General features: G+C 34.6%; 1 protein-coding gene across 1 annotated transcript; it reads right to left on the bottom strand.

Moving 5' to 3' along the window:
• Positions 1-1,017: 1,017 nt before the first annotated feature.
• On the bottom strand, positions 1,018-15,909 carry LOC113499918 (immunoglobulin superfamily member 10-like). The gene is made up of 16 exons (XM_026880523.1): positions 15,777-15,909; positions 15,178-15,297; positions 14,605-14,691; positions 14,346-14,474; positions 13,789-13,954; positions 6,965-7,140; positions 6,471-6,543; positions 5,055-5,218; positions 4,534-4,705; positions 3,965-4,213; positions 3,720-3,792; positions 3,233-3,441; positions 2,740-2,920; positions 2,456-2,550; positions 2,006-2,159; positions 1,018-1,420 (listed from the first exon to the last, which is right to left on the bottom strand). Exons 3-16 carry the CDS (start codon positions 14,677-14,679, stop codon positions 1,297-1,299), a joined length of 2,040 nt encoding a protein of 679 aa, XP_026736324.1. The 5' UTR covers positions 14,680-14,691; positions 15,178-15,297; positions 15,777-15,909; the 3' UTR covers positions 1,018-1,296.
• Positions 15,910-21,687: the final 5,778 nt, after the last annotated feature.

The raw sequence follows: 21,687 nt of genomic DNA on the forward strand, positions 1-21,687 counted from the left end.
GTCTTCCGATCTTGTTTGTTGATCTTTTATTTATTTTTATGTATGTATTGTAATTAGTGTGGTTCACTATTAGTTGTTTTTATTTTATGTTTATTGTTATAAATTTTTTCTTAGTTATTTATATGTATATTTATTTAATATATATGGAACTGGGTGACATCCGTGACTCAACACCAAGGCTCAGTTGAAAGTCAGCGTCAGGCACTAGTTGCCTGGCATTGACACTGGCATGAATTGAGACCTTTTCTTGGTGCAGTTGCAGGGTACATTTTTTTGGTAAATTTTATGCTTAATTTTTATGCTGTACTAATTAGACGTCTAAAGGAAACAAGTATTTAACGCTTATTCGGGACAGAAATAAAATTATACCTTTTTATTTTGTACAGTTTAATAAAAAATACACAATAATTCAAGCAGCAATAAAAATTGCCTTGTAATTTATGTGCTGCTAAATTTCACTTGACTATTTACAAATCGTTATTTTTAAATTAATTATGAAGAACTAAATGATTTATTTCATACATTAAACTTAAACATTGTTATTTCTGCTTGTTGTTAAATAGAATGTCTTACAATAAATAGGGTGTTTGACTAAATCTAATAAAATTGATATGTTAATTCATTAGACAGATTTAAAAAATATATTGATACCGTATTTTTAATGTATGTCATTCATCATCATCATCAGCCTATCGCAGTCCACTGCTGGACATAGGCCTCTCCAAGTGCACGCCACTGAGATTGATTTTCGGCTTCTCGCATCCAGCTCTTGCCAGCCGTCTTGCGCAAGTCATCACTCCACCGTGCCTGAGGACGTCCTACACTACGTTTGCCGAGGCGTGGTCTCCACTCTAGAACTCGTTTACCTCAACGGTTATCGGTTCTTCGGCTAATATGGCCAGCCCACTGCCACTTCAGCTTGCTGATTCGGTGGGCTATGTCGATGACCTTGGTTCTCTGACGGATTACCTCATTTCTGATGCGATCCCTCAGAGAAATGCCGAGCATAGCCCTTTCTATAGCCCGCTGAGCGACTTTAAACTAATAAATAATATCATTAAAAAGTGAAAAAGAATTAGGTACCACCACTTAAGATGATAAAATGTATAGAAGTGGGAGCTGGAAACATCACTTGCTAGTAAAAAGCGGTCTGGTAAGTGTGTCTCTTTCAGATTTTATTTACGAGGTAATAGAAACAACACGTATCCAATATTTTTTGAAAATCTGTGACGGACTAAACGGTTTTTTGCCAAATACCTTATAAGCGATATATTATTTATGCTAGCTACAGTGTAATTACTGTATCTTAACATATATTTTAATACTATCTGTGCCAACATCATTGTCTGCAATACATAGATAGGTTCCTTCATTCGTATAATTGACGTTTGTTAAATGTAGAGGTCGCGCTGCCTTGTTCCTGAAATCATAAGAAATTAACTTATACCGACATTACATAATGTATACATGTATAAGTAGACGACGCTACTGCGTTTCTAGAAATGATATTATGACCTAACTGGCTATTGCCCGCGGGCTGGCCCTATATAAATCGAAAATGATACCACGGGAACGTAAAATCGGCATTGAACCCATCATTTGCGTTAATCCTGGTTATATACTATCTGTGTACTAAGTTTCGTTTAAATCCCTTCTATGGTTGGTGAATGAAGAATAAACATCCATACACACAAACTTTCGCCTTAAATACAAGTAAGATGGCGTTGCTAATGCAACATAATATCAATGAGCCGATATCTCAATCATCACTCAGTTGGTTACATCAGAGGCAAGTATTTTGACATCGTGAGTTATTCTGTAGAAAAGCGTCAATGTTTATGACACTGACAAATGAGGCTACCTAACGATTAACAATATTAGTACTGAAAAGCTATTAACAAAGCCCCAAGCTATGCTTAGGTGAACTTCATTTTACCAGTTGGTAGATGAAACTACAAAACTTCCTTAGTATTTAAAACAACAGATATAGAAATAATAAATTTACCGTGCTATAATCTTCGTAGTTGAATCGACTGCTATGAATACCCATTTTGCAGTTGGCACTGGATTGCCATATTTGACATCGCACGGCAGAACTACACTGTCACCGGACCTCAGGATCACAAGTTTTGACTTTGGAGGGTCGATATAAGGAGCCACTGTAAGAAGATAACTTGCATTGATTCATATACTCTGCTAATATACTTATTTGTTAATTATTGAATATCCAACAATCAAAATCATTTTAATAATCTACATATAAACAAATAAAAAGAGATATAGAAAAGCAAAAAATTTTGACATCAGATGAAAGTTTGACCCAAGTTTGTTTGATGGTACTTTACTCCTAAAAATAATAAGACTTCTTTAATATATTTCTTAAGCCCTTCTCCATTGTCTCTTTGACAACCTCTGAAAAACTTTTCTTTTATATGCAAAGAATTTAGGCACTTACCTTGAACATCGACTGTTATTGTTAGTTCTGCTCTTCCAACATCATTTTCTGCTATGCAGTGATAATTGCCAGAATCTCTCGATAACGCCTTAAATCTGAAACATTATGGTTTCTGAATTTTCCACTGAACATGCTTATACAAATATTACTTTGCCTGCATTTATCAACTGTTATCAGTCTATACTTAGCTACATGCAGCTACGTATATATTGAGATACATATCTTCACAAATATTATGCAATAATATCACAAATTGTAACGTTTAAATATTAAGATGTTGTTACCTGTGAGTGTTTTGAGAGTCCGTATGGTGTCTTTCATCTAGTAAAACCATGACGTCATCTTGTGTCATTTCCCATCGCACCGTGGGTGCAGGCGCGCCAGTAGCATTGCATGGAAGTGCTACCTCATCTTCTTCCTTAACTATCTGGGTATTGCTCTCCATACTTAATATTGTTGGAGGATCTATGAGCAATGTAAAATTCTCAGCAAATAAATCATACTTTTAAATAGAAAATGAAATGCTTTACTATTTACAAAGCGTCAAAGACAGCTTCATCCCTTTCGAAGCCAGAAAACGTGTCCAGAAGGCTGGCAGTGGCAACCTTGCGACGTGGATGCCAATGATAATTCTTTAAATTAAAAAAAATAGACTAGTTTTCTGACCATGGTTGGAGTCGCTTAAGCTATTTGCGAGTTCCTTATAAAGAGCTCGTACAACTGGACCCCTTCCCTATCTTATTTCAAGTGTAAAAAAATTAACAGAACTATACTCACATTGAAGTTGTACTGTAATAACAGCTGTAGATTGTCCAGCTATATTTTCAGCTGTGCATTTATAATCACCCTTATGTTCACTCTGTGCTGCACCTATCTTTAATCTATCGTTATCTGCTACCACACCATCTGGCAATGAGCTGAAGTCAAAAGCGTCTTCCGATTTGTATGTCCAAGTTATGGTGGGTGAGGGGTTGCCTTTAATTATACTGAAATTTTAAAAATTCAAAATAAAAAATCAAAGTCTCATATTCTCACAGCACCAAATAGACGGAGAAATTAAGCAACCCAAGTAAGGCAAAAAATAAAATGATTTTTTCATGATGATACTAACTCGTATAGTAACTGGGTATTAAAACCTCTCTTATGAGAAAACTACGTTATCAACAGGCACATTTCCACGGTTGCGGTCAATAAGCAGCTGAAACTGCAGCAGCTGGTCACAATTAAAATTCACATATGCATGTATTATTTGGTTTGATTTTACCTGCATTCCAAAGAACTCCAATCTCCTGGCTTTAGCACAATGTTTTCTTTCTCCACTTTTACTTCTGGTGGGTCTAAAACATTAATGTTTTAAAAATAACTTAGGAATAGGCAGTAAAACTGTAAATATCAATTAATTAGCGCTATTTCCTTATGAACTATTACTGTATCGTTGTTGCCGTATTAGTCACGGTCATAACAATTCTGATAATACCAGGAATACTCTTGGTATATTGTCTTACATACCTATCCCAGATATTTCGACGAGAGCGCTGAACGATTTAAAATTCGCTTCATTTTTGACTTCACATTTGTAATTGCCAACGGTGTTTAAAGTCATATTTTTGATCCACAATGCCTTTTCTTCGTTCAAAACTTGAATTTCATCACTTTCATAAACTTCAGTATCGTTATGGTACCATTTGATCACAGCTTCTGGGTAAGCGGAAACCTCACAGTACAGCTTACCTTCACTGCCGTATTCCAAGCTTTGATCTGTAAACACATAATGTAATAATATCTCTCATCAATATCATCATCATATCAGCCTATAGCTGTCTACTGCTGGACTTAGGCCTGTCCATATGTTCTCTTGATAAAGTGCGGCGTAAAGAGTGGTTTAAAAATTTGATGGAAACAAATCCAACAGAAACCATGTCATTCAATTGCACCATACGCATAAATTAATTATGGAAAGCTATTTTTATTACTGAGAAGTAATCAAGCCCACAGTGTAAATCTAACCAACCGAAATGAAGATGACTTTTATAATCTTTCGGTAAATTGTCATTAAAATTGTGATATACTGTATGTACCTGTAGGAGTCTGTATCACATTGAAAGTATAAGGTCTGTGTACAAAAACGTTTAAACTGCACAAGTCTTCGCCTTCTATATTCCTTGGTTTGCAATATACAGTTGTATTTGTTGTAGGGTTTTCTATGTTGACATAACTGATGTATAATGCTGGTATTTCTAGAAGTAAGTTCTGGAACAGAGTTAAGGCAATAATAAAAGAAAGTTCATGACTGTTAAAAAACAACGTTAAATAAAAAAAAGCCGAGCCAAACTTGATGAAATTAAGTTATTATTAATTTAATTTATAAAGACAGCTTAAGAATAGAATAATAAAAAAATCGTGTCATCAAGTCAGAAATATGAGAATAATAAAAAAAATACAGACTGTATGCAAATCTCGTCCTTTTTGAAGTCGTCTCAAAACTAATAATGACGTGGGCTTGGCTTACACGGACCACTCTCTTACCGAATGTAAAGAGTGCTCATTGTTGTTCAATTAACCAAAATGAGAACAGTTATTAATTTTTCTAGTACTATACCTCAGGCGATAGGCTCATGCCCATGTTATCATCATTCCACGAGATACTGGGAGTCGGGTAACCAGTTACTTTGCACGCGATTGTTGCGCTTTTACCAAATTCTACAGTCAATGGATTTTGATCTAAAATTTGACATTTTGGCGATGTTCTTCTAAATCCCATACCTACAATTAAAAATATCGTTTTAATACTATTAGTTAGTTTTTTATGGTTGTTAATAAAAACTTTGCCCCTTGGTTTCTGAAAGGCATAATTATTTTTAGCCAAAACCAGTTATTATACACGGTGATTTTTAGTCGTCTTACAAAAGTAGCCCAGTTCATGTATTCGACGTAAAATACCTACCCCTAGGCGCGATTATTTTTTTTATCATCAACTAAGATAATAAGTACGAAGAAAAATGAAACAAGAGAAATCTGAAATATACTCTTAAAAATGATAAAAACGCTGCCGCCCGCGCCCCTCACTATTGTTGCAAGGCTCGAACCGCGCTCGCAACAGAGCTGTGTTTCTAAAAAACTACGAATTGCATCATAATATTTAATAACAATTGCTTTTTAAATTTATTCAAATCTCATAAATACCTATTTTTTTTATCATGAACGTGTTCTAGTCATTGGATACATGAACTGGGCTGCTTTTGTAAGACGACTTAAAAAATCAATCAGTATATTATAGGCATGATAACTAGTTAACTAAAAAATAACGCGCTTGAAAAACTATCTATTAACTATGTAGTTATTTACAGTGTGTATTATGATACACAAATACCTAAATATTTTTTTAACCTAATAAACGTAATTATTAAAGTTTTACATACGTTGAAGTTAATAATAGTATTGTACACAATTATTTTTTAATAAAAATATGTTCATAATTTAAGTGAATTTAGACTTTCTAAATAAGAGTGGGTTTTAGGTATATACATATATCCTCTATTAATAAGTGATGCAACAGACAATCAAAGTCTAAAAGTTTTGTTGAAAAGTGTACCAAATTTAATTTTACTGAAACCAATAAATTAAAAATAAGCTTTTTCAGATACTTAGTTAAAAAATCTTGATGAATAGCAGGTTGGAATCCAAGGATTGATTTATTTCAGGGATAATTGCAGTACCTAACTAAACAACCTGAAGAGTTTGTTTGTTTGTTTGAACGCGCTAATTTCAGGAACACCTGGTTCGAATTGAAAAAAATATTTTTGTGTTGAATAGACCATTTATCAAGGAAGGGCTATATAACATCTCTCTGCTACTAATAGGAGCGAAGATACAACGGAAAATGTGGAAAAACAGGGCAGGTATAAATCATAAGTTACATATGTCTTCTAACCACGCGGACGAAGTCGCGGGCAACAGCTAGTAGGTAAATACAAATGTATAATAAATTACACATTTTTTGTAAGTGTATACCTACCTGTTTGTTGTGGAATGATAATTTCTGTGCAACCTTTTATCTCTTGGTATGATGTTGTATCGTGTCCTTGGATCTGAAATAGCATTAGAGCACATTATTGAAGATATGTATTGTATTCTAATGTCGTAAATTCATGACAGTGTGAACACAATTAATTAAAGTATCGTTATTCTTGTTAATGTTACTTTGCACCATCATTTAGGGTTCCTGTTAAGAGATGAGTAGTAGCCAGTGGGAACACTTGTTATTAATATATTGGCCTGACTGCTAAAAGGAAAGTCTTGGGTTTGATTCCCATACTGGGCCCATATTTTTTAGGTGAGAACGATCATTTATTTGTTTTATTTCCGAGTGCATTTTTTTATTATATGTTTATATTTAGAATTTTAATATAATGTTTATGAAGAGTGCTTATAAATTAAAACTTGCTTAGTTTGAGACTAGATGGCGTTGTGTGAAATTGCCCAATATTATTATCATCAAAGTATTTTTACCCAAATCCGGAAAGTAGTATCGGTTACAACTAGAACTTCAGTCCAATAAAAGCCTTCGGTGCCAGTGTCTTTAATATCCAAAGTTTCTCTGCGCGAGTCGTTAGAATACTGTATTTCCAGCTTTTCCAATTTCATGTTACTATGAGCGTTGTCTATAAGGATATAGTTCTTTCTACCTGAAAAACAAGTCTCATTAACATAAATACGTATTATGTACCTGTGACAAAAAAAGAGAGACATTTCAACATTTTAAATAGGAAACACCTAAACATTTGACAAATTAGACCATATTCTTTCGGCATGCATTTGATTAACCAAATGTCAAAAGGACCTGCAAATAGAAAATTTTAAGCAACTTCCGGTACATAGAAGATCGAATAATTTTTATGACTATGTTTCTGGTTAAGGGTGCGGTGAACGAATACTTTTCCATACAAACGTAATACCAAAATCATTGTCGCTACGAACATATCACCGACTTAAAGTTATGTTATTCGGATACAGACGGTATTTATCTAGGTTCCTATTAAACTTTTAGTTTAAAACATTCACTATTTACGAAATGCGAGCGAATTGCATTTCGTATATTTTAACACCGCTAACAGCATGTTTTCAACTTAATATTTCTGTACTTAAAACATTAATATTCTTAATATCCTTTTAATAGGAACACAGATTATATAGTCTAGTTGCAATTTATCAAAAAAAAAGTGGACATATAATAAGTTTTCATTCATAATTTTTGGTATTACGGAACACAACCAAATTTATCACAAATCTGGAACCATATTATCGCTGTCGCATGTCTCACCAACGCCCGACACGCTATGTTTGTGTGCGTGTACGCACTGCTCGTGGCATGCGCTGGCGTTGGGTTCGACATTATAACTATTTATAACTATTAGGTAGTTTACCGATGTAAAAGATTGTTTTGTTGTTTATAGTTAAATAAAGTATTCATTTTTGACGACGACGTAATAAGTGATAATTAAAATTAATAGTTAAATAAATTTAATAATTTGGACGGGGTAGAGCGAGGGCGAGCACATAGGTTTTGTTTACTTTTTGTCTGCTTTACTCTGGTATAACGCGCCTAGATTAATACCTACTCTGTCAATGTTAATTGGATTTCTCCTTTACTTTAAATTTGAGTGTTATAATGTATTTGTTGTAGCATTTGAATTTGAAATTATGGTTTCAAGTCTAAATAGCAAAAAAATATATTTGTCAAGGTTTTTTGACACTTTCATTCAATTTGACTACACGTATAGCCGAGCGGTTGAGGTTATCCCGCCTAAACAACTGGCCGCGACGTGTCGCGGGTTCGATCCCCGTGTAGGACAAGCGTTTGTGTGATTCACGAATGCTTGTTCTGAGGCTAAGTGTCTTTGTGCATGTGAATTGTATGTTTGTGAAAGCCCCGCAACACATGGATTAAATTCCTTAGTGCGGGAGTAGCTTTTTATAGTTTTTATCAAAAAAGAAAGAAAAAAAATCTTTTATATCTGTAAGCACTTTAAGAAGACGAAGAACTGATTTTAATGAAATTTGGCACAGTACCTACTACGTAGTACGTACCTACAAGCAAAGTAAAATTTTAACAAGGTAGGTATTTAAAAAAAAACGTTTTAATCCCTACTATACCTAATATTATAAATGCGAAAGTAACTCTGTCTGTCTGTCTGTTACGCTTTCACGTCTAAACCACCGAACTGATTTTAATGAAATTTGGTACAGAGATAGAGTTGACCTTGAGAAAGAACATAGGATAGTTTTATCCCGGACTTTTGAAGAGTTTTCTTTCTTGGAAACGCGATATAACCGACATCGACGCGGACGAAGCCGCGGGCGAAAAGCTAGTAATAAATATATTTTTTATTAACTAACTATTTACTTACGAAATATTACTTAACCTTAATGTATGTACTGTTTAACATAATATTTAAATAAACCGCCTCTAGCATACCTACTTTAAAATTTTAAACGGAACTTGGTAACAGTTGTCGCTCGCTGTAGGTGATTATCGCGTAGGTATAGGCGAGTTACGACGGAGTCGACGGAGGCCTCTAGCCGATACATGGATGTGGTGGGAGTGAAATATTTGGAAAAAGATTTAATGCAAAAATGGCATAGTGTGAAAAAATAGGCACTCTTTCTTATTGCAAAAAAAATGAAACTTGGGTTGGATTACTTACGTAATATTTGTTACCTATTAGGTACCAAAAAATAAGTTTCATAACGAAAACATACTCGGACTCGGACACAAGGTGTAAAAAATCAACCAAAAATAATAATAATAATAAATGCGGACAACATCACATACATTGTTCTGAACCCAAAGTAAGTTGCTAGAGCACTTGTGTTATGCAATTCAGATACAACGAAGGTACCACAAACACCCAGACCCGAGACAATGTATAAATAAGAATTTTTACATTGACCCGACCGGGGATCGAACCCGGGACCTCAGAGCTAGCGACACCTTGACACCGGTGCGTACGCCACTCGACCACGGAGGTCGTCGAAGTTACTTATTTTGGGTACCCTGCCTAAACTGTTAAAGATAGAACCATAAAATGTTCTAAGTAATTGTAGATCTTATAAATATCTACAAAAAAGTTCGCGACACACTATACCTATCTATGTCGAGTGAGGTACAATAACCATTTTTTTTATTGGAAAATCTTGATTTTTTTTGTTCTACATTTAAACGCGTTTATTTTACTCATGCTATTAATCCTTATTAAAATTAATTATTTCGATCACTAAGTACAGTTAATGTAGATAATATTTGATCTTTGAATAATTAAAATTGGACGTTTGGTTCTGAAGTTATAACGAAATTAAAATATTACGATTTCTGCTGCACGGCCCGTTATGATATTGTTGTGGTTATAAACGAGAAGGCGCTTTATATTAGCAAAATATATGTATTTTTTATCCTCATAAGCTTTTTTAAGCTCATAAATGTTATCTATACTTCTATAGGTACTAATATATAAAGCTGAAGAGTTTGTTTGTTTGTTTGAACGCGCTAATCTCAGGAACTGCTTGTCCAAATTCAAAAGTATTTAGTTTATCATCACACTGCGACTAATAGGAGCGAAGATACAATGGAAAATGTGGAAAAAAAAATAGTGCGGGTATAAATTATAACTTATATCTTCTAACCACGCGGACGAAGTCGCGGGCGACAGCTAGTTTTGAATAAAGTGAATATGCGTGCGTTACGGTATGTTGGTATACCTACCTTTCTTTGGTGAGACATGCAAGAGCGCTAATATTTTTTGATAATCTGCAACTAGACTATATAATCTATGTTCCTATTAAAATGATATTAAGATTATTAATATTAAGAATTAAATTACAGAAAAATAAGTTGAAAACATGCTGTTAGCGGTGTTAAAATATACGAAATGCAATTCGCTGGCATTTCGTAATAGTGAACGTTTTAAACTAAAAGTTTAATAGGAACCTAGATAAATTAAATACCGTCTTTTGGTATTACGTTTGTATTGAAAAGTTTTCGTTCATGTTTTATTTTATTAGATTTTTAGATTTAAGATACCTAATATCATTAAATCTTCTGATATAGCCATCGTACAATAATTTCCAAAAAAAGCATTACTGGTTTTTGTGTTCACCAACGGTTCCGAAAATTAAATAACAAAAATAAAGCATTTACTGAACAAAATTAGTACAATGCAGTGGTTATCAGTCATTATGAATGACTCGCTACAAACGTACTACACGCACGCACAGAGCTACGCGCTGCGCCGCGAGAAGTCCGATAGAGATAGCAATGTTTCGTCGGATTTTTGGCTCGCGTCGAATTGCAGTTGCGCGCTGCTTACACCGGCCTCTTAATGTTCATCCATATGAATTATATTTATTTGAAAACTACTATTTTTACCCAATATGTAGATACATACATATAAGTAGTTGTTTATATAATGTTACTAGCGGCCCGGTACGTGCTTCGCTACGTATAAAGTGAAATAAAATAAACAAATCGGAACATCAAATTCATTTATTTAATCAAAAAAATATTTTATTTAAAATCGAAATCAATTGCTAGCTATTTACAACACACTTAATCCAAAACATTTGGATAAACAATATTTTTTGTTTTTCCATTTTGAGCATAAATAAACAAACGGCTGGGGGTACCGACTCTGGAACAGGCAACATATAACTGGCCATGTGAAAACAATGTTCCTCCAAATTCACACCACAAACGTGAAGTGTTTGACCTTGGGCCTTGTTGATGGACATCGCAAATGATAAACGCACAGGATATTGTAAACGTTTGAACTCAAAAGGCATATCAGTTGGAATCATAGGTATACGCGGTATCAAAACAACTTCTCCTTTTGATTTACCAGTTAAGATCGTAGCTTCAATCAAATTTGGCAATAACTTTTTCACTGCCAATCTGGTTCCGTTACACAGTTTTGGTGGATTAATATTTCGCAATAATATAATCGAAGAACCAACTTTCAGATTCAAGCAATGCGGTGGCATACCAGCCGGCTCCAATGAATTTAAAAATTCAATTGGATAATTCATTGCCTCATCTTGATTCATAACACTGTCAATTGATTTATATTTCGTGACTACGCCTGGCAGTTTCGCTTGAATTTGAAAATTAATTGCATTGACATGAATGTTTTTCGGTGCTAAATGGCGCGTTCTGTCAACCAATCATGATTTCTGTAATTCTGAACAATATTCGGAAAAACACATTCAATCAATTCATCTATCGATTGCGCAATTGTACAAAAATTGTTCGGTACAGCGATCAATCCGTTGGTTCTGTCGATTTGTATTTTGCCGTCACCAATTTCTAACAATTGTTTTGAGAACTCATGGGCAGCTGGATCATTTTGTAGGTGAACACGCATATTAATGTTTAGTGTCAATTTTTGTAGATATCTCCAAAGAACTGATGACTTCAAGCAGGCATTTATTTCATCAGCAGGAGTTGATCGAGGAATGACAGGCAATGTTTGACGAAAATCCCCTGAAAGTAATATCAAAGCACCACCAAAAAGCTGTTGATTACCACGTAAATCTTGCATTGTTCGATTGAATGCTTCTAGTGATTTTTTATTCGCCATTGTACACTCATCCCATAAAATAATTGACGTTAATCGCAGAACTTTTGCCATAGCAGAATTTCTCGATATATTGCAAGTTGGAGTTTCAATCACCTGTACATTCAATGGCAATTTTAATGCAGAGTGTGCGGTCCGACCACCTTCTAATAATGTAGCAGCAATTCCCGAAGATGCAAGTGCTAGTGCAATTTTCTGATCTGATCGAATAGTCGCTAAAATCAATGATATAACGAACGTTTTACCTGTGCCACCAGGTGCATCCAAAAAATATAATCCACCTGCATTATTGGAAACGGCTTGCATGATTGTATCATATACATGTTTTTGCTGAATATTTAATTTGGTTATATTCGATTGTACAAATAAACGCAAATCATTACAGTTGAATTCCTGCTCACGTTGCAATTCACGATCAAACAAATCATGCATGGGACGATTTGGTGCGGTCATACCCAATTGTACCAATGCTTTATTTGCAATCGTTAGACATATATCTTCAATTATTATCAAAGCTTCGTTGCACATTTCCAAGGTAATCAACAAATCAGGATTTCTTGCATGATGACGCATACGAATTAAAATATCTTCTGCCATATAATTTTTATATTTGTTCCATAATTCAAGTGGATTTGATGGCATACATGTCGATAATATAATGGCAATAGCATTCGTATTTGTTGTGGATGAGCTGACGTAGATGCATCATTAAGTGTTGAATCCCAATGTGCATCATCCTCCAACAAATGCAAGAGTTGACATGCTTCACGATATGTTTGACACACGCCGGGTGTTTCACCTCGAAAGTTAGCCGCATCACAATGTGGACATATTGCGTCCATCATTCCAATGTATCCATACATACTATAATCAATCTGACTGTTGTAATTAAAAGCAGCACGCATCATTTCAGCCAAAACAGCACGACGTATTCGTGATGGCCGTGCAAGATTCAGTACAGGTACTGGGTTAACAAATCTATTGCGTGCATTACGTTCACGCTGCGATGCATTAGCTTGTGCGCGTTCATCTGCAGTCTGTGATCGTCTTAGTAATGCCACATCATTTGCATTACGCGTTCGCCGACCTATATTTGCTCGTCTGGCTGGTGGCATTTTTCCCGTATGCACATATGTTTTCGCTTAAAAATCGAAAAAAAAATTAGAACAAAAAAAAAAACAAATTCCCAAGAAGCTGTCGCATATAATGCCATGTGAAATCATATACGGCAACTTAGAAAGTATACATAAATTCAGGACTCACCGTTTGTATGAATGCACTGCAAATGCAATTATGTGAAAAGAAATTTATCGCTGATAATATGATTTAATCAAACCACGTCCAAAATGAATTGACGGCATGAATGACATAACAACGTGCTTGTCCTGTCAACAAAACTTCAAAAAAGTTTCTATTGAATTCATTTATTACAAAAAATGTGACAAATGAGGAACCGCTCGACCGATTTTGTGCAAACTTCACATAAACCATCTACTAAATATGCCGACCAAATCCTAAGCATTTGGTTTGGATCGGTGAGCCCGTTCTTGAGTTATGGAATTACAACGAAAAGTGGCATTGATTTTTATATATATAGATTTATCCATGCTTTCGTCGTTTAAATACGTGCTAATTTCACGAGTTCATAGTTCAATTTCATGGGATTATTATTTCCTCACGTCATAATAATCTTGACTACTATGTTACCTGGCATTGGTTTTTCGCTCGTTTCGTTCATACTTCTTGGCATTCTGGGTGAAAATCCGAATTCCACAGGTAATTTATAACTCTTATATAGTGTTACAGATGTTGGCCCTCTACTTCGGGTTATGACCGTGTAATCGCCAGCCTTTGCCTCCTTTAACTGGACAACCTGAAAGGATTTTAATTATGATAGGATGGATCAAACCTTCCCTATACGGCTAGAGGTTTGTGCCCAACAGTCGAACATATAGGATGGATGCGAAGGACAGGAAACAGAGGAGAAAGGTATAAATAAAGGGGGTCAACACCCTGAAGTGGGTTATTCAAGGCTGATGATGAATTTTAAATGATCAAACGAACAGAACACTGTAAGTTCCTGAAGAATTTTTCGGTTATGCGTTCCACCAAGTAGTAAAAGATTGATGCTTATTTATCAATATGCGCCATTTGCTTTGCTTTAGCTTGGCTAATTATTTTTTACTCAACTGAATACTGAATCCCAGGAACTACTGTTCGCCTATTGAAAAAGGGAAACTTTTGACATTCATTGATTGACTTGCCTGAGTGTTCCTCAAGTCCACTATTTTCTCTACTGAAATGCTGGAGTTATCTGGTGCGCTTATTTCGACCTTTGGGTTTTCTCCCGAAGCCACTATCATAGCAGTCTTTGTGAAAGCGCCCACTGTAAACTAAACTTTATCTTAATAAAACACATTTCAAAATTTAAGGAAATGACTAAAGTCACTATAGTAACTTGTAACTTAGTATTTTTGTGCAATCATTGATTGAGGTGTTCCAATCACGGTCTTATTTACTTACAGACATTTGTTTGTATTCAATAAATGTTTCCGAAGTTGTTACATCAGTCCACTTCACGTTGATAACTTCTTTCATGTATGGAAAAGCCTGAAATACAAAAATCGTATCATTTAGGTGTTTTAATAAACCAAGAAGATAGTTTCTACTCTGGGATTGTCATATCATATTAGAATTTGTAACCTAGGATTGTTATATAAATATCTATTGTTGTTTAGGGTTCCAAAGGGTAAAAACAGAACTACTATTTCTGAGGCTCTTCTGGCTGTCCGTCCGTCCGTCACCAGCCTGTATAACAGATTATGGAGATCGATTTTATCTTACAATATATTTACCTACGTAGCTTGATTTCATTTAGCGTTAGAAACCTAAAGAGATGCATGTTTTTACAAGACTTATTACAATATTGTAAAGGTTCCTCTATTTGAGTTTCATTATTCTGCCATAACTTTTAATTTAACCGGTAAAATGTATCAAAATTATCTCATTTACAGAGTAGATAGAACAGAAAAGAAATTAAGCTATCATAATGGAACCATTTTTCTTTTAAGGATGGTAAGTAATGTTTTGAATTACCTGTCGCAAACTGAAGGCATCAAATCTCAGGACAGCTCCAGAACAAGCTTTGGCGACATCGAAATAAACTTGTACGTCAACGTTGGGAGACGAGCAAAATCCGCTCAACAGTATAACCACCTGAAAGTAATGTTCTTTGTATAAGTTTTCTCCATATCTTGTTCTTAAGTTACTATTTGTTAAATACAAACCTCTTCTGATATATTTAAATGTCTAATTGTCTAAACTCTCAGATCACGGCACTGATCGCTTGACGATAATAAAAGGGGTTATAAAAATAGTCACACTGAGTATAACAGTCGTAGTCACCGGTGATTAGCTATCATCCTTTCAGGTATCAGGAGTTAAAGCTTTATTTGGTGAGCGTAGATAGCAGCTGCTGCGGTTGCTGCAGTCCCGCTCACCCGTTCGGGCACACGATAAAAGGTTATAGTAATTAAAACCTGAAACCCCTTTCAGCTCAACTTTAAGAGGAAAGAGTCATTTCATGATTATTCGTCCAGGCTAAGAAAGGCTCACTAAGTAAATGTATTATTTTGTTTTCTCATTAGGTTTTATTTGAAGTCCGTTGAGTATTTTTTCTTAAAAAATATTATTACCTTACTTTTGGTACTTCTACACAAGTTTTCCACGGCACCAATTTTGTGAGCATCTTTTGAAAATGCGTCGGTAAAAACGAATATGTTTGATCGGTCTTTGCTTATTTGTAAAGCTTTTTCTATTCCAGTGAGAGAATTTCTGGACACTCAGTGCCTCCAGCTGCTGTCAAACCATTGAGTGAACTAAGAATGTCCCGTGGTGTTGCCTTGATTATTGGATCACCTACACCTGTAACAGAACCCACGGGTTGCTCTTCGGGAGTGCGGCAGAAGTGAAACTTCAATAAAGTTCTGTATCTGCCAGCCGCATATTTTGATTAAGGTGTAGAGTTTGTGAAGTTAGGCTTGTAGAGCTAGGGCGTTTAGTGTTAGAAGCTCTCATGAGAACTTTTTGAGAATGCGAGTCATGTAGTCTCGTATTGGCAACATTTTACATGAAAATGTTTTTGGTGGGAGTTTTTATATCTTGGGTATGAAATGAAAGGAAAATAACATACAAAGTCAATTTATCTATGAAGTCTATATATTATACGTAAACACAAATACAACAAAAAACAATACTAAGACCAAAAAACATGTTGGAAAAAAAGAATATTGACGTAATTTTATGTTAGTACCTAATTTTCACAAAATATTTTTGTGGTACATATATTATTTTGCTACTGTATTATTAGAACTGACCGATAAATACTGACATTGTACTCCCTGATAAAATCATATATGGTACTAAGTACCTACCTAACATAATACATAATTATGTAGTTGATTAATATATATAATTAATGAATGCTGATAAGTTTTTCCGCGTGTGTAAGTATGACACGTGTGTATTCTGCCTACAATGTTAGTGAGCAGAAGTTTCTCTATTTTACCTAATTTTGTACTATTTTAATATGAAACAAAATAGCCGTTATACATAAGTACATTTTTAAACATTAACATTTTAACGACGAGATTATAAAAAGAATCGAATCAGATCTTCACAGTTCGAGAACGTTTGATTTTAGCATACAATTTATATTTTTATAGTAATTTTGGTGAGGATGATTCATTCTTAAATGATGCAGTTTACTCACATGTATCTAAAATAACGAAAGTATAATACTCTGCTGGGTAATTATAATTTAATTTATGAATTGTGTTTTTGAAATAATAGAGACATGACAGGCCCATGAGTGAATGAAAAATGCTTGACCACTTGAACGAGTGTGTTACCTATTTACGCTACGGTAAAGGCCCGCAAGGTGTGCAAAGTTATGATTTTATAAACATTGACTGAAAGAAAATTATAAAGACGGCCACTGACTTTTGGAGATATATTTTTAAAAACTTTTGATTCATGCTGATATTTGTAGTAAAATTTATTTATTTAAATATTTACTAAACACTAATACCTTACAATAATATGTTCTACTGAGAGTCGTTTTAACAATATGGTTTCATGTTCTTTGCTCGAAACCACCACTTTTGTGCATCTTATATCTATTCGTTTGGCTTATAACCCCTGTGTAACAATAATTAACATGGGTATTCAAATTAGCATTCGCGATTCTCGTGAAAAACAGATTGATAAAATTGTTTTGACGAAAATAATATTTTTCATTTTTATTAGCCTATTTGTTTAGGTACTTCAAAAATGTAAACAACTCGGTAGGCCTTTTTACACAAACACATATTAAATAAATAAACAAAATATTGATAATAAATCAGTGTATTTTTATTTACCGCTTTTTATTTAATTATTGTTTATTGCTTTTTAATCACGTTTTAGTTCTAAACTAATTATAAGAAAAAATATGTTTACCGTTTTAAACAAAATAAAGAAATAGTAGGCATGCGTTTAATTTATAATAAGGCGCAGTTGAAATATTGTCTTTAAGGGTTTAAGGTTGTAAATTGAAGGTTGTATGGATGTTGGTTTTTCACGCAAAAACCTTTGAATTTTGACGGATTTAGACGAAATTTCTCACACACATAATTTGTAACCAGGATTAACGCAATATTACACACATCACATGGTTTTTATTCCGATTTATGTTCCCATGGGTATTTGAATAAAATATTAAGGTACGTCGTGTATTATAAAATTCAAAAGTACAAACTTACCTGGATCGTTAAAGGGAACAATAATATAGTTTCCTATATCTGTTTTTTCTTCTGTATTGAGAACAGAAGGAAGATTTGCTTTTATCACATCTATTTCGTCTTGCATGGACCATGTTGTGTCTAGAACAAGAGTGAAACTTCTATCACAGTGAACAAGTCCAAGAATCGAAAGATAAATTAAAGTGCACTGGTAAAACATTGTGATTCGTTGTTTGATGACGACAGACTGGTGGCTAATGATGTTCTAAAGTCGAAGTGTTGTTTCTCTTTAGTAAGAGTTAAGGGGAACCTAAATTATCATCTGTAATTTTAATACGTCTTTCATATTTTTTAACTTACTAGCTGTTGCCCGCAACTTCGTCCGCATGGTTAAAAGATATAAGTTGGGAATTTTTGAACGGAAGCCCTCGAAGATGAATATATTTCCCCGTTTTTGCCTAATTTTCCATTGTATCTTCGCTCCTATTTGTTGCAGCGTGATGTCATATAGCCTAAAACCTTCCTACATGAATGGTCTATTGAACACAAAAAAAAACATTTTGAACCAATAGTTCCTGAGATTAGCGCGTTCAAACAAACAAACAAACTCTTCAGCTTTATATATTAGTATAGAAGTATACATTTGGTATATTTCAACTAAAATTGAGATTTAGCAATCTTGCTACTATCGTAAATGTGTTGGGTGGCATTTTTCTTTATTTAGCCTATTTGAACAAAAGCCTCAATTTTATGTTAAACACGAGTAAAATCCTAAATAAAATGCTTGTAAACTTTGGTTACCTACTTACATGAATTTTATTTTGGATACAATTTCCAAAAATACGTATATGAAAATTTTTCTTTACTATAAATTAAAGCACTGTTCTATTAACTGGCCCTCTTGGAGATTTAGGAATAGCATTCAATGACTTCGCCTTAACATTGCAATGTAACTGCAATGTTGCATTAGATAACATTTAACCTAATAATATTAGATGGCTATTTTGTAGGGCATTCTCCTATACACTCATGCCTTATCGCGGTCATATGCTACTCGCACAGTACACGATTATATTACATAATAAGATTTCCGAGGAATATGTAAAAATAAATATGACAGGGCTTTACTCGATAAAACATCCGGTCGCAATTCGCAATAATGTTTATTTACGTAAACTGTATCGGTTTATTTCCGATAGCAAAATTGTGTACAAGACCTTGGATTTGAAGCAATTGATAAGCGAAGATATTGCTTGTGTCGGGGGACTCAGGGGTAGTGATAGTTGCCTTGTGATATTTCTATTTTTTTTATACGTTGAAGTCTTGCAGTGGGAATAAACGTACTTGCGGCGAAAAAATGCCCCTATTCCGCTTTCACTTCATAATCCAGAGTTAGGAGATCTGTGACAAGTGAATTATGAATGTTCAAATCTTGAAACCACAATATTTTAAATGCAATGTCTAATAGCAAGTATTTTAATATTATATTAAGAATTGTATTATTTAATTATCCATGCACTATTTTCATATTTACAATACAATATTTTTCCTTTTAACGTGGGTGCTTACAAATAAGATGTTTGTCTATTATTTACATGTTCTTTTAACCCTAGAAAGATAGTCTGCGTAAAATTGACGCATGCATTCTTGAAATATTGCTCTCTCTTTCTAAATAGCGCGAATCCGTCGCTGTGCGTTTAGGACATCTCAGTCGCCGCTTGGAGCTCCCGTGAGGCGTGCTTGTCAATGCGGTAAGTGTCACTGATTTTGAACTATAACGACCGCGTGAGTCAAAATGACGCATGATTATCTTTTACGTGACTTTTAAGATTTAACTCATACGATAATTATATTGTTATTTCATGTTCTACTTACGTGATAACTTATTATATATATATTTTCTTGTTATAGATATCGTGACTAATATATAATAAAATGGGTAGTTCTTTAGACGATGAGCATATCCTCTCTGCTCTTCTGCAAAGCGATGACGAGCTTGTTGGTGAGGATTCTGACAGTGAAATATCAGATCACGTAAGTGAAGATGACGTCCAGAGCGATACAGAAGAAGCGTTTATAGATGAGGTACATGAAGTGCAGCCAACGTCAAGCGGTAGTGAAATATTAGACGAACAAAATGTTATTGAACAACCAGGTTCTTCATTGGCTTCTAACAAAATCTTGACCTTGCCACAGAGGACTATTAGAGGTAAGAATAAACATTGTTGGTCAACTTCAAAGTCCACGAGGCGTAGCCGAGTCTCTGCACTGAACATTGTCAGATCTCAAAGAGGTCCGACGCGTATGTGCCGCAATATATATGACCCACTTTTATGCTTCAAACTATTTTTTACTGATGAGATAATTTCGGAAATTGTAAAATGGACAAATGCTGAGATATCATTGAAACGTCGGGAATCTATGACAGGTGCTACATTTCGTGACACGAATGAAGATGAAATCTATGCTTTCTTTGGTATTCTGGTAATGACAGCAGTGAGAAAAGATAACCACATGTCCACAGATGACCTCTTTGATCGATCTTTGTCAATGGTGTACGTCTCTGTAATGAGTCGTGATCGTTTTGATTTTTTGATACGATGTCTTAGAATGGATGACAAAAGTATACGGCCCACACTTCGAGAAAACGATGTATTTACTCCTGTTAGAAAAATATGGGATCTCTTTATCCATCAGTGCATACAAAATTACACTCCAGGGGCTCATTTGACCATAGATGAACAGTTACTTGGTTTTAGAGGACGGTGTCCGTTTAGGATGTATATCCCAAACAAGCCAAGTAAGTATGGAATAAAAATCCTCATGATGTGTGACAGTGGTACAAAGTATATGATAAATGGAATGCCTTATTTGGGAAGAGGAACACAGACCAACGGAGTACCACTCGGTGAATACTACGTGAAGGAGTTATCAAAGCCTGTGCACGGTAGTTGTCGTAATATTACGTGTGACAATTGGTTCACCTCAATCCCTTTGGCAAAAAACTTACTACAAGAACCGTATAAGTTAACCATTGTGGGAACCGTGCGATCAAACAAACGCGAGATACCGGAAGTACTGAAAAACAGTCGCTCCAGGCCAGTGGGAACATCGATGTTTTGTTTTGACGGACCCCTTACTCTCGTCTCATATAAACCGAAGCCAGCTAAGATGGTATACTTATTATCATCTTGTGATGAGGATGCTTCTATCAACGAAAGTACCGGTAAACCGCAAATGGTTATGTATTATAATCAAACTAAAGGCGGAGTGGACACGCTAGACCAAATGTGTTCTGTGATGACCTGCAGTAGGAAGACGAATAGGTGGCCTATGGCATTATTGTACGGAATGATAAACATTGCCTGCATAAATTCTTTTATTATATACAGCCATAATGTCAGTAGCAAGGGAGAAAAGGTTCAAAGTCGCAAAAAATTTATGAGAAACCTTTACATGAGCCTGACGTCATCGTTTATGCGTAAGCGTTTAGAAGCTCCTACTTTGAAGAGATATTTGCGCGATAATATCTCTAATATTTTGCCAAATGAAGTGCCTGGTACATCAGATGACAGTACTGAAGAGCCAGTAACGAAAAAACGTACTTACTGTACTTACTGCCCCTCTAAAATAAGGCGAAAGGCAAATGCATCGTGCAAAAAATGCAAAAAAGTTATTTGTCGAGAGCATAATATTGATATGTGCCAAAGTTGTTTCTGACTGACTAATAAGTATAATTTGTTTCTATTATGTATAAGTTAAGCTAATTACTTATTTTATAATACAACATGACTGTTTTTAAAGTACAAAATAAGTTTATTTTTGT

The sequence above is a fragment of the Trichoplusia ni genome, chromosome 13, assembly GCF_003590095.1.
Source record: "Trichoplusia ni isolate ovarian cell line Hi5 chromosome 13, tn1, whole genome shotgun sequence".
Taxonomy (NCBI): domain Eukaryota; kingdom Metazoa; phylum Arthropoda; class Insecta; order Lepidoptera; family Noctuidae; genus Trichoplusia; species Trichoplusia ni.

Coding starts and splice junctions, on each gene's coding strand:
- LOC113499918 (XM_026880523.1), bottom strand. CDS start 14,679: ATGAAAGAAGTTATCAACGTGAAGTGGACTGATGTAACAACTTCGGAA. Junction 3,442..3,719: donor TGGAGTTCTTTGGAATGCAG/GTAAAATCAAAC, acceptor TTAAAATTTCAG/TATAATTAAAGGCAACCCCT. Junction 2,921..3,232: donor TATTACAGTACAACTTCAAT/GTGAGTATAGTT, acceptor CATTGCTCATAG/ATCCTCCAACAATATTAAGT.